The sequence below is a fragment of the Myotis yumanensis genome, unplaced genomic scaffold (assembly GCF_028538775.1).
Source record: "Myotis yumanensis isolate MYYU_CA2020_CCGP unplaced genomic scaffold, mMyoYum1.0.hap1 SCAF_4, whole genome shotgun sequence".
Lineage (NCBI taxonomy): Eukaryota > Metazoa > Chordata > Mammalia > Chiroptera > Vespertilionidae > Myotis > Myotis yumanensis.
The window spans coordinates 86,675,860-86,694,147 of NW_027223755.1; the positions used below are offsets into that span (position 1 = coordinate 86,675,860).

General features: G+C 42.9%; 1 protein-coding gene across 1 annotated transcript in view; it reads right to left on the bottom strand.

The window, feature by feature from the left end:
* Nucleotides 1-18,288, bottom strand: part of LOC139008990 (S-adenosyl-L-methionine-dependent tRNA 4-demethylwyosine synthase TYW1) — a 130,234-nt gene that overhangs the window by 38,383 nt on the left and 73,563 nt on the right. The window contains exons 11-12 of the mRNA XM_070412851.1: nucleotides 16,397-16,506; nucleotides 1,210-1,387 (exon numbers count right to left, since the gene is read on the bottom strand). Coding sequence (XP_070268952.1) covers nucleotides 1,210-1,387; nucleotides 16,397-16,506 — 288 coding nt within the window. The remainder of the gene's footprint in view (nucleotides 1-1,209; nucleotides 1,388-16,396; nucleotides 16,507-18,288) is intronic.

Genomic DNA, 18,288 nt, shown 5'->3' on the forward strand with positions numbered 1-18,288 from the left:
TCACACCCCCCCCCCCCTTCCAGTCTCTCTGAAAAGCAATGGGAAAAATATCCTCAGGTGAGGATAAATAAATAAATTTTATTTTTTTTAAAAAGTAAGCACATGAAAATGCAAGTTCTTGGGCCTCTCCCAAGACTGAATCAGCCTCCAGAAATGAGGCCTTAAAAAGTACATCAGTATTTTAGTTTTAAGAACCTCTCAACATTGATGAAAGAAATTGAAGACACAAATAAATGGGAAGATATTCCATGTTCACAGATCAGAAAAATTAATATCGTTAAAATGTCCATAATACCCAAAGCCATCTATAGATTCAATAAAATCCCTATCAAAATTCCAATGGCAACTTTTTACAGAAATAGAAAGAACAATCTTAAAATTCATATAGAACTATAAAAGATGTTGAATAGCCAAAGTAATCCTGAGAAAGAACAAAGCTGGAGGCATTATACTTCCTGATTTCAAACTATACTACAAAGCTATAGTATGCAAAACAATAGGATACTAGCATTAAAAACAAAAACAAACAAACACCCACATATGTTTATGAAAGGAATCGAGAGTCCAAAAAAATAAACCCACCATATATGGTCAACTCATATTTGACAAGGGAGCCAAGAATTCTCAATGTGGAAAGGACAGTCTCTTCCATAAATGATGCTGGGACAACTGAATATTCACGTGGGGGAAAAAATTATATTGGACCCCTATATTACACCACTCAGAAAAGTTAAGTCAAAATGAATGAAAAACTTAAATATAATACCTGGAACTGTAAAAGTCTTAGAAGAAAACACAGGGTAAAAGCTTGACATTTTGGTCTTGGCAACAATGTTTCGGATATGACACCAAAAGTGCAAGCAACCAAAGTAAAAATAAATAAGTGGAACCATATCAAACTAAAAAGCTTCTGCACAGCAAAAGACATGGTCAACAAAATGAAAAGGAAACCTACAGAATGGGAAAAAATATTTGCAAATCAATATCCAAAATATATAAGATCTTCAAAAAATTAAAACTAGAACTACCATATGATCCAGCAATCCCACTTTTGGGTATATATCCGAAGGAAATGAAATCAGTATCTTCAAGAGATATATGCACCCCAAACTTCAAGACAGCATTATTCACAACAGCCAAGACAAGGAAACAACCTAAGCATCTGTGTACAGGTTCAAGCAGCATATCGTAATAAGCGGGGTCACTCACCTGATTTCCACAGGGAATTGTGCATTTGTGACCAGGAAACTGGAGATTTTACACTCATGGAGTAGCTTCAAAAACCTGTTGATTTCTGGGTACATGATGGGTTCTCCCACAAGGGACAATGCACAGTGCTTTACTGTCATTCCTTCTTTAAAACGTTCTTCTTTGACACCTGGTACACCTGGAAAACACAGTGAAAATGATCATGCTCAATAAGGCACAGATAGAGGAAAACTACTTTTATTTTCCTTTATTAAAATTTTTACATTTTTCCTAATGGTTCCTTGATTTTAGAAGGTGAATTTATTTTTTATACCAGCCAGATAATAAAAAATGAGGGCCCAAGGGGAAAAAAAATCTAGAATTATTGAAACAGGAAAATCAGTCAGCAATAGTTTTAGTACTAATTAAACTATGTCAATACAAGCAGGCAAAACTGACTTTATTAGCTAATTATTTGAGAAACACAGAACATATTACATTCTTTAATTTGCTTAGCTCTGCATTCTTCCATGTTTGTATAAGTAAATGAACTCAATATATCTACATAAGGAAAAGCCTCATCTAAACCATTCACTTCCCCCTTCATTTCTCAAGCTGTTTCTTTGCAAATATTAATAAAATTGAAAACTCTAGCTAGACTAAGGAAAAAAAGAGAAAAGACTTAAATAAACAAAATCAGAAATAAAAAAGAGAAGTTACAGCAGACACCACAGAAATAAAAAGGACTATACAAGAATACTATGGAAGGCTATATGCCACCAAATTTGGATAACCTAGAAGAAATGGACAAGTTCTTAGAAATATATAACCTTCCTAGACTGAACCATGAAGAACTGGGAAATCTAAACAGACCAACCAACAGTAAAGAAATGGAAACAGTCATTAAGGCGTCCCTTAATGGTCCAAGACCATGTGGCTTCACTAGTGAATTCTACCAAACAGTCAAAGAAGATTTAATACCTATCCTTCTCAAACTCTTCCAAATAATTAAAGAGAAGCAATACTTTTAACTCATTTTATGAGGCCAACATTACCCTCATACCAAAACCTGGCAGGACAACTCAATAAAAGAAAATTGCAGACCAATATCTCTGATGAATATATCATATCAAATACAGCAATACATGAAAAAGATAATAAATCACAATTAAGTGTGGTTCAACCAGGGGCACAAGGATGGTTCAACGTATGCAAATTGATCCATGTGATACACATTAACAAAATAAAAGATAACAAAATCATATGATCATATAAAAAATGCAGAAAAATCATTTGACAGATGACAACATCTATTTATGATGAAAACACTCAATAAAATGGGTATAAAAGGAAAGTACCTCAATATAATAAAAGCCATATATGATAAACCCTCACTTAATACACTCAATGGCAAAAAACTGAAAGCTTGTCCTCTGAGATCAGGAAAAAGACAAAGTGCTCACTCTCCTCACTGTTATTCAACACAGCACTGCAAGTCCTAGCCAGAGCAATCAGGCAAGAGAAAGAAATAAAAGGTATCCAAATTGGGAATGAAGAAGTAAAATTGTCACCTTTTACAAGATGACATGATTCTTCATATAGAAAACCCTAAGGACTCCACCAAAAGACTACTAGAAACAATAAACAAATACAGTAAAGTTGCATGATGCAAAATCAATATACAAAATCCATTGTGTTCCTATATACTAACAAATATGAGAAAGGGAAATAAAGACAACAATCCCATTTACACTTTTAACAAAAACAATAAAATGCCTAGGAATAAACTAAACAAAGAGAGTAAAGGACCTGTACACTGAAAAACTACAAGACATTGTTGGGGGGGAAAAAATCGAAGAAGACACAAAGAAATGGGAAGATATTCCATGTTCTTGGATTGGAAGAATTAACATTGTTTAAATGGCCATATTACCAAACACAATCTACATATTTAAGCATTCCTCATAAAAATCCCAATGGTATTTTTAAAAGATATACAATAAAATCATAAAATTTGTATGGAACCACAAAAAACACTGACTGGATAGCCAAAGCAATCTGGTGGTGGGGGCGGGGGGGGGGGGGGTGAGGAGGGGGCAACAAAGCTGGAGGCATCAGACTCCCAGACTTCAAATTATACTACAAAGTTGCAATAATCAAAACAGTATCATACTGGTAGAAAAACAGACCAATGAGACAGAACCTAGAGCCCAGAAATATGCCCATATTTATGGGGAACTAATTTTTTATAAAGAAGCCAAAAACATACAATGGAAAAAAGAAAGCCTCTTCAATAAATGGTGGGAAAATTGGAAAGCCACATTCAAAAAAATGGAACTAGACTTCTATTTGACATCATACACAAAAATTAACTCAAAATGGATCAAAGACCTAAAACAATAAAATACATAGAAGAAAATAAAGGTACTAAACTTATGGACCTTGGTCTCAGAGGATATAGAAATTTGACACCAAAGGCAGGAAAGTAAAAGTAAAAATAAATAAATGGAACTATATCAAACCTAAAAGCTTCTGCAAAAGAAAGAAACCATCAACAAAACAAAAGGAACCATCAATAAAACAAAAAGGCAACCAACTAAATGGGAGAAAATATTTGCAAATAATAATAAATCTTTATTCTGAATACTTTCTTATATCTTTTTTATTGAGTTATCATTGACATATATGAATATTCCTATTTTTATTTTTTTATATTTTATTGATTTTTTTACAGAGAGGAAGGGATAAGGATAGAGAGTTAGAAACATCAGTGTGAGAGAAACATCGATCAGCTGCCTCCTGCACACCCCCTACTGGGGATGTACCCGCAAGCAAGGTACATGCCCTTGACCAGAATCAAACCTGGGAACCTTTAGTCCTCAGGCCGAGGCTCTATCCACTGAGCCAAACCGGTCAGGGCTATCCTATTTTTAAAGATTGGACCTATTTAAAATAAAATATTCCCTACTTTCTTTTTATAACAATACAGTTCCTGACCAAAGATCTTCCTAAGAAACCCTCCTGGCTGAACATCATATACTATCTACACTAATAAAAGAGAAACATGCTAATTAGCGTACGACCACTACCCTTCCCATTGGCTAATCAGCATATCCTTATGCAAATTAACTGTCAGCCAAGATGGCGGCCGGCAGCCATGCACTGAAGCGAGCAGGGAGGCTTGCTTGCACCAGTGACTGCGGACTCCAACGTTCCCCGCCTCACTTGCCGGCCTCTCAGCTGCAACTCTAAGCAACTATGTACTATGTTGCAAATAAGAAGCTAAACAAAACCCCAGAAACCGGCTTTCATTCAGCCAGGTTCAGCCAGCCGGACCACAACATTGTATCGATGTTTTCAGCAGTGAGGCCTCAGAGCTAAAGCTGGCCCAGAATAAAAAAAAAAGAAAAAAAGGAGCTGTTGGGAGCTTCAGTCACCCGCTTCCAGAAAACAGCCCTCAGCCCCTCACCCAGACTGGCCAGGCACCCCAGTGGGGACCCCCACCCTGATCCAGGACACCCTTCAGGGCAAACCAGCCGGCCCCCACCCATGCACCAGGCCTCTATCCTATATAGTAAAAGGGTAATATGCCTCCCGGCACCGGGATCAGCGGAGCAGCGAGGCCTCCCGGCACCGGGATCAGTGTGACAGGGGGCAGCGCCCAAACCCCCTGATCAGCCCTGCTCTGTGCCTGATAGGGGGGAGCGCCCCAATCCCGATTGCCCTGCGGCTCTGTGTTTGACAGGGTGCGGCGCACCAACCCCCTGATCGGCCCTGCTCTGTGTGTGACAGGGTGCAGCGCCCCAACCCCCCCCCCCCAACCCCCCAGGGGCCCTGCCCTGAGTGTGACAGTGCGGCGCCCCAACCCCCTGATCGGCCCTGCTCTGTGTGTGACAGGGTGCAGCGCCCCAACCCGCCCCCCCCCCCCAGGGGCCCTGCTCTGTGTGTGAGAGGGTAGAGCCATAACCTCTCCATCGGCCCTGCCCTGAGTGTGACAGTGGCGGCGCCCCAACCCCCTGATCGGCCCTGCTCTGTGGGTGATAGAGGGTGCCGCCCCAACCCCCCTCCACGGGCCTTGCTCTGTGTGTGACAGGGTAGAGCCATAACCTCCCCATTGGCCCTGCCCTGAGTGTGACAGGGTGCAGCGCCCCAACCCCCTGATCCGCCCTGCTCTGTGTGTGACAGGGGGCGGTGTCCCAGCTCCCCTATCGGCCCTACTCTGTGAGTGACAGGGGGGAGCTCCTCAACCCCCTGATCGGCCCTGCTCTGTGACAGGGGGGAGCTCCCCAACCCCCTGATCGGCCCTGCTCTGTGAGTGACAGGGTACAGAGCCCCAACCCCCCTGATGGGCCCTGCTCTGTGAGTGACAGGGGGCAGCGCTCCAACCCCCTGATCGGCCCTGCTCTGTGAGTGACAGGGGGCAGCGCCCCAACCCCCTGATCGGCCCTGCTCTGTGCGTGACAGGGGGTGGCGCCGCAACCTCCCCATCGACCCTGCCTTGAGTGTGACAGGGGGCGGTGCCCCAACCCCCCAATCGGCCCCACCCTGAGCGTGACTGAGGGTAACATTGCAACCTCCCGATCCGCCCTGCTCTGTGCATGACAGGGGGCGGCACCCCAACTCCCCAATCGGCCCTGCTCTGAGCCTGACCAGGGGCTGCACCTAGGGATTGGGCCTGCCCTCTGCCACCCGGGAGCAGGCCTAAGCCAGCAGGTTGTTATCTCCCGAGGGGTCCCAGACTGCGAGAGGGCACAGGCCGGGCTGGGGGACCCCTCTGCCCCCCGCCCCAGGGCACAAATTTTTGTGCACCGGGTCTCTAGTAATATATGTTTGCCATAGCAACTGCCACTGTGAGGTGTTCCATAAATAAGCTTCAGAAAACAATTAGCAGGTAGTGTTCTCTTCCCCACCTCCACATTTCTTTTGGATGTGTACTTCAGCATACCTCCTTTGTGAAAACTTTTGGGGATCTTTTATTTTTTGCCTTACTTCACTTCTAGCTTAAACTATAGATAAAAACATCTAGCAACAAATGATGTCTTTTCATCTTTCACCTTCAGCACTGAGGCCATTCTAATAAGGGTTCATTCGTGCGATGTCTGTTGAGCTGACAGGAAACTGAGCTAAAGAAACCCAGCCCCAGCCTGTTTGGCTCAGTAGATAAGAGTGTTGGCCTTCGGACCAAAGGGGCCTAGGTTCAATTCCAGTCAAGGGCATGTACCTCAGTTGCAGGCTCCTCCCTCCTGCAGGAGGCAACCAATCAATGTGTTTCTCTCACATCAATGTTCTGTCTTTCTCTTTCTCTTCTACTCTCCCTAAAAATCGATGGAAAAATATCATCTGGTGAGAATTAATTTTTTTAAAAAAGAAAGAAACCCAGCCCCATTCTCTAATATTTGGCGGTGAGGGTGGGATGGGGCAGGTAGCATTATAAAAAGATGCTGAATTGCACTAAAATCTGACCCATTTGTAATCAATATAAAGTTAATTCTGCATGTGTATAAAGGGAAAGCTAATAAAGGTTATGAAAATAAAGATGGTTTAATGATCCCATGAAATAACTGAGAAGACTGATTGCCCTCGGAAATGAGAACAGAAGCACAAAAGGAAGCATTTAAAACATCAAAATATCTTCAAAGTCCGTTCAAGGCTGGCCACTCAGCTAAAGCTGGAAACTCAGAGGCAACAATACCCACAACAAGAATCATCCTACACAAAAATAAAATCATAAAATGACTGGACCAGACCCAGGGGAGAGAGCAGGCGTTCATCCTGGGGGTGGGAAAGCACCCTATAAAACAAAGAACTCCAAGCCAGAGTAGGGGAAAATGTTAATGAGTTAAGAGTGGACTTCTAAAGAGAGACTAAAGTGAAGAAAACCCAAAATATAACAAACTAAGAAGAAAATCGCTTCAAACCTTTGAGAATTACCTGTAATTTCCAATTTATAGAAATCCTGTTCTAAGCTTTTCTGTTTCAACATGAAATTCATTATTAAAATAAAGATTAAGTTCATTGTTCAAATCCCCAAATATCAAATTAACTAGTTATATACCTGAACTACAGTACTAATAAATCAATTTCAATATCACCTAATCAAATTCAAATATCTTTTCTTTTTTTAAAAAATATATTTTATTGATTTTTACAGAGAGGAAGGAAGAGGGATAGAGAGTTAGAAACATCAATCTGCTGCCTCTTGCACACCCCCTACTGGGGATGTGCCCGCAACCAAGGTACATGCCCTTGACCGGAATCGAACCTGGGACCCTTCAGTCTGCAGGCCAATACTCTATCCACTGAACCAAACCGGTTAGGGCTCAAATATCTTTTCTATAGGAAAATGTATCCCAAGTTTCAACCAAGGAAACCAGAAACACTTTTCCTTTTTTTGTTGTTTGTTGTTTTAGCTTTTTAAGCCACAAGGGGACACAGGGTATAGTATTGGGGCTCTAATACGGAATCTCTAATATGGGTGTGGAAGAAGACAAAGGGGACCTAGTTTCCTGCAGGGTATCTGTAAGTGAGTAACTCTGTGTCACATGTGTCACTTCTCCAGGCCAATCTCTATTGAGTTCAGATTTGGAGAAGACAGAAAACAGACTCTCCACCAGGAGCTGAAATGAGATCAGGACCTACATTTCTGCATCTTTAGAGTTGAAAAGTAGGATGCATGTTAGAGCTACACCCAAAGGGATACTGGGTTCAGAAGAGGTAGAGTGACTTGCATTAGCCTCATCATCCTCAGTCTGAGGCTGAATATCCACAAATGAGGGTGACCTGTTTTATTTATTCCCTGTCTCCTAGATATGAAAGAAAGATAGAACATAGAGATTTCACTGACTGAAGGAGGAATTCAAGTTCATAAAAAAGAAAATTTCAGACTATAACCATTGATAAAGACTGAATGAAGTTATAAAATTTCCCCCTTAGGCATTCTAACTGCTATTCAGGATTCATTTGTCCATAGACATACTCTCTATTCTTTCTCTCAACAATCCAACAATCCTATATCTGTCATTCCCCTACAAGACCATGTTTTTTAATAGAGAGGGAGAGAGAGAGAAACACTGATCGGTGCCTCCAGTATGTGCCCCGACCAGGGATCGAACCCACAACCTGGGTATGTCCCCTGACTGGGAATCAAACCCACAACCTTTTGGAGTATAGGACGATGCTCCAGCCAACTGAGCCAACCAGCCAGGGCAAGACAATGTACTTTTGAAAACTCTCATTTCTTATGCCATGTGAACTTGAAGACAAACCATTTGAAGTGCCTACTGATTAACGTAAGCACAAGGTTACTAATGAGATATACCTTTCTACATAGGACAAGGCTTGCTAACAAGTTAGTCGGACAACAGTCAACTGAAGGTCATCACCACCAATTCACTGTCAAAGGAGACCCCAAGATGGAATGGGGTGAGGGGGAAGATTTTATTCAATGAAAACAGCTCAATTGTGAAGCAACTCTGTTGTGAGACAGCTCAGGCATGAAACAGCAGTCGAAGTGGCTCTGCCATTACACCACCAGCTCCAGTGTTACAGCTTTGGCTGGTGAAATAGTCTTCGAAGGTAACAAAGTGTGCTCTGTTGAGGTAGAGGTGAAGCTGGCTTATATAGAGAAGACTGCCACACCCTGGTCCCTGATTGGACCATTTCTATGCAAGTAACTCTAAATCCACAGTTTGATCCAAACAGCATTTTCTTGATTGGTTGGAATGGAGCCACTCTGATTGGTTGGTAAAGATGGAAATGAAGATTTAGTTGCAAAGCCCCAATTTGGTTAGGGCAGGTGTTCAGCTCATTGGTTAAGCCAAGGAGCTTATTTAAAAGGTCCAGGAACATGGTGCAGGAGGCAGGCAGCTCAGTGTAGCTTTTTCCATAAGTGCAGAGAGCATAAGAAGCCTCTGTTTAGCAATGACTATACTAGTAGTCTTTGTTTATAAATTTGAGACAAATTAAACATCAGGAGTCCTTTTTAACAGGCACATTCATTCTCAGGGTCAACATAACAAAGAGCATGTGCACACTGAGCTCACCTAACACATGTCATAATGTGAATAAACTTGCCTCATGAATTATTCATTACTTATTTCCATTTAAAGAGCCTTTGCAAAAGTGTTCTTGTCAGAAAAATTACTATCAAAACTTAGATTGTCATTCCACGTCAAGGACACCTCAGAATGGAAAAATGAATGTCTATTCCTCAGGGCTGCTTCCTCCCCACACAAACTGCCTGGGACACAATTCATTTAGGAAGATTCTCGGATGTCCAGAAAACATACATCCTCAGTCAGCATCCCATTGTTTAAGGGTTCAATTAGCTCTTTAAGTGTCACCACAAAAGGCCCTGGCCCTGAGCGGCTCTGCCTAAGACGGCCTATAGTGTGTGGGTTCCTGACTTCATGCAGGAAAGACTTTGCAATAAGAGTCCAGGTGATTTTGAGAGTATGTTTATTAAAGCTGGAGACAGGGAACACAGCAATGACTTAGGATAGAACAAGCGACAAACGACAGCCTAGATGGGGCTGCTTTGGCTCCCTAGAAATGTTATAGGAAAGAAGTGAGCCAAGACGGGGCTGCAGTCAGCTGAGAAGTAATAGTCACAGTGACAGGAGTGAGCCAAGGCTGGGCTGACGTAAACTCACTGAAAAGTCAGAGAAAAGAGGGCCTTGGACACAGGTTTGGGGGAATGTCTGGGTCAAGCTGATGCTGCCTGCTGCTCCCCTGGGTTGCAAGTCTGGTGGGGACCCTTAGAGTTTAAGTGAAAGTTCATACTTGAGAAAGAAATGGCAGGGGCTCAGGCTAATGTGTGGCTCAGTGGATTGAGTGTCATCCCATGTACCAAGAGGTCACTGGTTCAATTCCTGATCAGGGCACATGCCCAGGTTGTGGGCTTGATCCCCAGTAGGGGGAGTGCAGGAGGCAGCCAATCAATGTTTCTCTCTTTCCCCCTCTCCCTTCCTCTCTATCAATAAAAACAGAAGTAGGCAAATTGGCTGGACCATGGTACCCAGATATTTGGTTAAACTTTATTCTGGATGTTTCTGTGAAGGTGACTTTTGGATGAGATTAACATTTAAGTCAGTGAGCTCTGAGTAAAGCAGAGGCCCTTCACAATGTGGATGAACTTCATCCAATCTGTTGAAAACCTTGACAGAACAAAGGCTGACCTCCCTTAAGCAAGAAGGAATACTGCCAACAGACAGCCTATAGAATCAAACTGCAACTCTTCCCAGGTCCCCAGCCTGCTAGTATATACCATTCACTTTTTTTTTTTCCTGGACAATCATGTGAGCAAATTCCTTAAATCAATCTCCCTATCAATCTCTATCTACAATACACACCCACCAACACAAGATTCTGTTGACTCTGTTTCTCTGGAGAATTCTGACAATACATTATCCAAAGGAAAACACAACTTTGCCTTAAAATTTATTTAAAAGCATACAGTTTATTTGAAGATCAACAATCAATACTATTAACTAAGTCAACAATACAACAATAGTCTAAGAAAAGCTATTCAAATTCCAGATGTGGAGACTTACTAGCTCTTGACCAGTTTCATTTAACTTACCAAAAGACTGATAAAAGACACTGCTTTATCCAAATAAGAGAAAGTAATTTGTTTAAAAAAAAAAAAGTGGTTGAGATTAAAAGTCAAGATGAAATATTAAAGTATTTATTAGCATCTTTGCAGGTGTACAAAATTACATCATATAGACACACACAAGTGTATACAGATAAACTTTCCCCAGAAAATTCATATTTATTGTAGAACTAGAGGCCCGGTGCACAAAAATTTGTGCATTCATAGGGGAGTCCCTCAGCCTGGCCTGTGCCCTCTCGCAGTCTGGGACCCCTCAGGGGATGTCCACCTGCTGGCTTAGGCCCACGCCCTGGGGGATCAGGCCTAAGCTGGCAGTCAGACATCCCTCTGGCAGCCTGGGAGCCCTTGGGGGATGTCCACTTGCCAGCGGGGAGCAGGCCTAAGCTGCAGTCAGACATCCTTAGCGTTGCTGAGGAGGCGGGAGAGGCTCCTGCCCCCACTGCTGTGCTGGCAGCCGTCAGCCTGGCTTGTGGCTAAGCAAAGCTCCCCCTGTGGTAGCACACTGACCACCAGGGGGCAGCTCCTGCATTGAGCGTCTGCCCCCTGGTGGTCAGTGTGTGTCATAGTGACCAGTCATTCCCAGTCGTTCTGCTGTTGGGGTCAATTTGCATATTACCCTTTTATTATAAAGGATAGAGGCTTGGTGCACAGGTGGGGGCTGGCTGGTTTGCCCTGAAAGGTGTCCCGAATCAGGGTGGAGGTCCCACTGGGGTGCCTGGCCAGCCTGGGTGAGGGGATGATGGCTGTTTTCAGGCTGGCCAAGCCTCCCAGTGGGGACCTTCACCCCATGGGGGTGTGGTCAGCCTGGGTGAGGGGCTGAGGGCCGTTTTCAGGCTGGCCACACCCCCCAGCGACCCAAGCTCCCAGCCTCTCCTTTTTTTCTTTTATTCAGCGCCTCCTTGAGCGGAGGCCAGGGCGGGCTGGAAGCGGGTATCTGGGATTTATTTTCTTCTATAGTTGAAACTTTGTAGGCTTGAGCAGAGCCGAGGGCCGGCCAGGGCAGCCGGGAAGCTTGGCTTCCTCCATCGCCAGGGGCAACCCAAGCCTCCCGCTCGCTCCAGCTCCGTGGCCGCCGCCATCTTAGATGGGTTAATTTGCATACTCGCTTTCTGATTGGCTGATAGGCGTGGCTTGTGGGTGTAGCGGAGTGGCAGCGTGATGGTTAATTTGCATGTTTCTCTTTTATTAGTATAGATTATATGCCTGAAACTATATAATTTTATTAACCAATGTCACCCCAAGTCACCCCAATAAATTCAATTTTTAAAATAATTTAATTTTAGCCTGGCCAATGTGGCTCAGTAGTTGAGTGTTGACCTAGGAACCAAGAGGTCACTGGTTTGAGTCCCAGTCAGAGCACATGCCCAGTAGGGGCCGTACAGGATGTTTCTCTCTCTCATCAATGTTTCTATCTCTCTATCCCTCTCCCTTCCTCTCTCCCTAAAAATCAATAAAGGGAAAAATTAAAAATAAGTTAATTTTTAAAAAAGAATAAAGGTATAATTATTGACTATACATTACTATTGGTCTTGAATCATTATTTGCATTACTTCCCTCAATTTCTCATAAGAAATAAGTACAATGATAAGAAGTACTAGCCCATATAATAAAAGGCTAATATGCAAATCGACCGAATGGCGGAAAGACTGGTCGCCATGACGCGCACTGACCACGAGGGGGGGCAGACGCTCAACGCAGGAGCTACCACCTGGTAGTCAGTGTGCTCCCACAGAAACTGGGCTCAAGGCTGGCGAGCGCGGCTGCGGTGGCGGGGGCATCTCCTGCCTCCGCGGCAGCACTAAGGATGTCCAACTGACAGGTTAGGCCCCTCAGTCGGACATCCCCCGAGGGCTCCCAGACTGCAAGAGGGTCTCTAGTCCTATATAATAAAAGACTGATATGCAAATTGACCAAATGGCAGAACCAGTCGCTATGACACACAATGACCACCAGGGGGCAGACGCTCAACCCAGGAGCTGCCCCCTGGTGGTCAGTGCACTCCCACAAGGGGAGCGCCGCTCAGCCAAAAGCTGGGCTCACAGCTGGTGAATGCAGTGGCAGTGGTGGGAGCCTTTCCCGCCTCTGCAGCAGCACTAAGGACCCCTCAAGGGATGTCCAACTGCTGGCTTAGGCCCGCTCCCTGGGAGTACCGGACTGCGAGAGGGCACAGGCTGGGCTGAGGGATCTCTCCCCCCCGCCCCCCAGTGCACAAATGTCATGCACCGGGCCTCTAGTCCTATATAATCCTATATAATAAAGAGCTAATATGCTAACTAGACCAAATAGCAGAATGACCATCTGGACATCCTTCCGGATGACCGTCCAGACAACCATCAGGACAAAGCTGGGGCTGCAAGGGCCAGCCGGGGCTGTGAGGGCTGACCAGGGCTGCAAGGGCCAAGCCCCTTGCATGAATTTCATGCATCGGGCCTCTAGTAAAAAAATAATATGCAAATAGACCAAACGGTGGAACGACCGGTCACTATGACACACAATGACCACCAGGGGGCAGACACTTAATGCAGGAGCTGCCCCTTGGTGGACAGTGTGCTCCCACAGGGATAGCGCCACTCAGCCAGAAGCCAGGCTCACGGCTGGCGAGCGCAGCGGCAGTGGTGGGAGCCTCTCCTGCCTCCACGGCAGCACTAAGATTGTCTGAATGCCAGCTTAGGCCTGCTCCCCACAGGCAGTGGACCTAAGCCATCAGTCAGACATCCCCCAAGGGCTCCCAGACTGTGAGAGGGCGCAGGCTGGACTGAGGGACCGCCCCCTCCTCAGTGCACGAATGTCATGCACCGGGCCTCTAGTCCCCTCTAGTCCTTTTGTTATAACATTGATGAGAGAAAAAAACTTGATCCCCAGCTGGGGCTACTGTCATGTGGAGTTTACACATGCAGCCCATGTCAGTATGAATTTACTCTGGGTACTCCGATTTCCTCCCATGTTCCAAAGATGTACATGGTAGGTGAATTGGCATGTCTACATTGTCCCAGTCTGAGTCATTGTGGGTGTGTGTGAGTGTGTGACAAGATAGTAAGAAGCTAGGAAAATTCCTGGGCAAGTGGATAGAGAAACTAAAACAAGAAATTAAAAAAGGACACACAGTTTAGGTACCTTGCAGCCAGCTTGTGAATCACAAGACCTTATTTTCCCCAACCAAAGACACCTGAGAGCAAATGGTTAATAGCTCTCCCTCTCTTCCCTACCCAGAGAATATATAACTTAAATCACCCGGGGTGAAAGGAAAAGGAAAAAGGGGGAATTTTATCTCACCCATTGAACAAGAAGTTAGCCCATCTTAGGACATGCCAAACAAGATGACCAGGTGTATGTACAAACATCCCAAGAAAAGCCACAACAAAGTAAAATGGACTTTGAAACCTAACCTGTTACCCAAGATATCTAGCAGAGGAACCTTGAAACCTATGAGAAGAAGGATATAAAACTCCATGAACCCCCACCAGGTACATGCTCAGATTAGCTGAGTGGGCCCCTTGTGCTACATGGCAAGTATATTTTTAATAAACTTGCTTGCCTTGCTTCATTAATAAATTTGCTTGCTTTGCTACAATGCTATTATCTGTCACTCGTCTGAAGTCTTTCTTACCAAACTGACAAGAATTGAGGAGAGGACAGCCCTCTCCCTCTGGCTCAGGGGGCTGTCCAATAACATCTTTTCTAGGTCCAATAACAAGTGGCTCTGTGATCAAAGGGTATCCTGTCCAGGGTGGATTCCCACCATTGTGCCCTGAATTGCTGGGAGAGGCTCCAGCCACTCATAACCTTGAACAGGAATAAGCAGGTTGGAAAATAATTATCTTACTTGTTTTTACTAATCTTTTCTAAATGTATGTATAATTCACACATTTATTTCAATGTTTAATAATAGTAATGTTTTGATTTTATTTAGAATTTTGGTTCCCAGTCAGTGAGACTCAGTGGTTGACAGTCGACCTATGAACCATGAAGTCACAATTCAATTCCTGTTCAGGGCACATGCCCCGATTGCAGGCTCAATCCCCAGTGGGAGGCATGCAGGAGACAGCCAATCAATGATTCTGATCATTGTTGTTTCTATCTTTCTCTCCCTCGCCCTTCCTCTCTGAAATTAATAAAAATATTTTTTTTAAAAGAAGTTTGGCGATGTTTTTGTGACCAGAAATATGCCATAGGAACTTAACTCTTGCATTCTCAGTTGGTCTATGGGTTTCACAATACACTGTTTCACATAAAGGCACCGTTTCTGAGAACTTATCGACAACTTACTGTAATGAGGACTTACTGTAAATGTTATGCTGAGTTCTTATGTGAGTCTCTCTAACAAACTAACCAAATCTGAGGTGGAGGTTTTGGAAACCTCCCACTTACAGCCAGTCAGTCAGAAGCACAGGTAATAAACTGGACTTGCAACTGGCATCTGAAGTGGGGGCAGTTTTGTCGGACTGAACCCTTAACCTGTAGGGTACAATGCTATCTCCAGATAGTGTCAGAACTGAATTAAATTGCAGCACAGCTAGTCAGTGTCTACTGAGAACAGGAGAACTGCTTGGTGGTATTGGGAAAAACACACTTCAGAAGCACTATAATCTCAAGAAGCAGTGACCTGACAGAACATATGTCTTCGCATAAAAGAATCCCTTTATCTTAAAAACACCAATTACTGGGGTTTATAAATATGATGTTAGCACCACAAGAGTGCCCACATCAAAATAACCTTGGTTGGAATTCATTTTTTACATATGAAAGGAAAGGAGAATATAAGAGACAAGGACTTACAAGTGGTAGGTGGAGACAGAAGCACAGAGATTTACAAGAGAGTCTAACAAATTTTAGTTCATCATATAAAGCCATCACTTTATAAATCCACCATATCTACGTACAGTAGTGGGTCTCAAAGTGTGGTCCCCAGTTCGACCACAACATCACCTGTCAGAAATGTGCATTCCTGGTCCCCACCTCAGACTTACTGAATCATTCTCTGGGGAAGGAGACCGGGAATCTGTTTGAACAAGCACCCCAGGTGATTCTGATGCACACTAAAGCTGAGAACCAGTGATCTCCAGTAAAGTCAAATACCTTTAAGATAAGGCACAACTAAATCAGGAAATTCTAGAAACTGAGTAGCAGAATTTTACTATATCACTATGGGTCCTGTGGAGGAAACGTTTATCTCTCCTTTTTTATAAGACATTTAATAAAAAATGCTTTTCCAATATCATCTAACTGACATTACTTAAGAATTGTTTCATGATCTAAAATTTTCAGTTCATTCATAGGTTGCTTTGTGCTCAACAAAACAAAACAAAGCAAAAGTTTTGAGAGAGGACGATGATACATTCCCAGGCAAAACATACAGGCTGAGGCACCATATTATAAATTGCTAAGCTTAAATTAAGTTTTTTAGTTCTTCCATCACATGGGACATAAAACTCATCAGTAAAAACTAAAAAGGGCCAATGCATATAATGTTTCTACAAAATTTGCACTTACCATATGAAAATTTGCCAAAGGGGACAAAATCCTGCCAAAGAGGCAATTCCTCTGCCAATTTAATTCAGGCTATTAGCATTTCTTCCTATAGGAAAAAATAAATACCTTTAAACTGCTTGATCATGTTCTGATGGTTTTCAATGGCTTCCTTTAAGATCACTTCAGGCTGGTCCATCTTCCACCGCCATTCAGTGCCCACTGGATTGGTGTGGTGCCTAGGAAAAAGAGGCAAAAGTTCTAAAGTACTCTCTGTAATAAGATCTCAGCTATCATCTACTATGATGAAGTAGTTAATAAAATCATAAAATCAGGGTTGATTTCCCCCTAAATACTTGGCTGTTTATAGCTGTATTTTCTTATTTAAGTAGAAATGAGTTTAAGTCATGACACCTAGCAGAGAGCGGTAGCTAGAGAAGTGCCTGGCTGAGACTGAGGTTTAATCATAACAATATCAAATGTGCACCCCTCTCTCCAAGCCACCCACTACCAGGCTAACAAGCATTTATTAACAGTAGAATATTGCCAGAATAATTGCAAGATCATAGTGATAGACCCTTCCTGAGAGGCAGCGCAATGGGAAGACCTAAAGCTTAGGAAGGATCAGATATTGAGAAAAAAACCTCTGGCAGACAGACCAACCTCCATGCTATACACAAGGTAATCCTAAAGGAATTTTAAGGCAGTGATACACTGATGGTATTCACAAAAACATCAAAACTTAATTCATGCCCAAATCTTGACTAAATTAACTCAAACTCCAACAAGAAAGGCGTAGCAGAAAGAAAATGCGTGCTGACTTTAAACTACAGAAAACATTTACCTCAGTCTCTAATGCACTAAACAAAATGTCCCACTTGAAACAAAAACTTATAAGGTATACAAAAAAGCAAGAAAAACAATACACTTTCAATAGAAAGCATCAACAAAACCAAACTCTCTCTCTCTCTCTCTCTCTCTCTCTCTCTATATATATATATATATATATATATTTTGTCAATCGATTTCAGAGAGGAAGGGAGAGGGGGAGAGAGATAGAAACAGAAATGATAAGAAAGAATCATTGATCAGCTACCTCCTGCACACCCCACACTAAGGATTGAGCCTACAATCCAGGCATGTGCCCTGACCGGGAATCAAACTGTGACCTCCTCGTTCATAGGTCAACGCTCAACCACTGAGCCATGCCAGTTGAGCAAAACCAAACTCCTTTGATAAAAGTGTTGGCACTATCTGACAAGAAATTTTTTAAAACTATGATTAATATGTTAAAAACTCTAATAAAAGAGGTGAGCAACATGCAGGATCAAATGGGTAAATTCAGCAGAGATGGAATTTATAACACACAATCAAACAGAAATGCTAACTATGAAAAAATAGGTCTTCAACAGTTTCAACAGATTAGAACCAGCTGAGGAAAGAGTAAAAGAACTTGAAGAGAGCAATACAAATAAGCCAACTAAAACACAAAGACTAAAAAATAAAAAGTTGAAGTGAAATAAAGAACACAGTATTGGGAAAATATCAAAGATCCAAAATACACATAATTGGAATCCCAGGAGAAAAACAAAGGGTAAAAAAACAGGAAGAAATAGTAGAAAGATTATAGCCAACTATTTCCCAGAGGTAATGAAAAACAACCACACATCCAAGTTCACAGAACAACCAACAAGATATTTTTCTAAAGCCTAAAAATATCATATCCAAACTGATGAAATAAAAAGAGAAAATCTTTAAGTTAGAGAAAAAAGACACATTATATTACAACAAAGATAAAAATTACACCTGACATCTCATCAGAAAATAAGCCAGCCCAGAAGCACTAACATCCCAACAGAAATGAGCACATGAAACATCCGAATTTTGGATTTTAACTACCATTCTTCAATAAAAGAAACTATGGTTCCTTAGAAAAACAGTTGATTCCAGGGCTGGGCAGAGAAAACACAAGATGAACCTAGACCAGGGGTGGGCAAACTTTTTGACTCGAGGGCCACAAT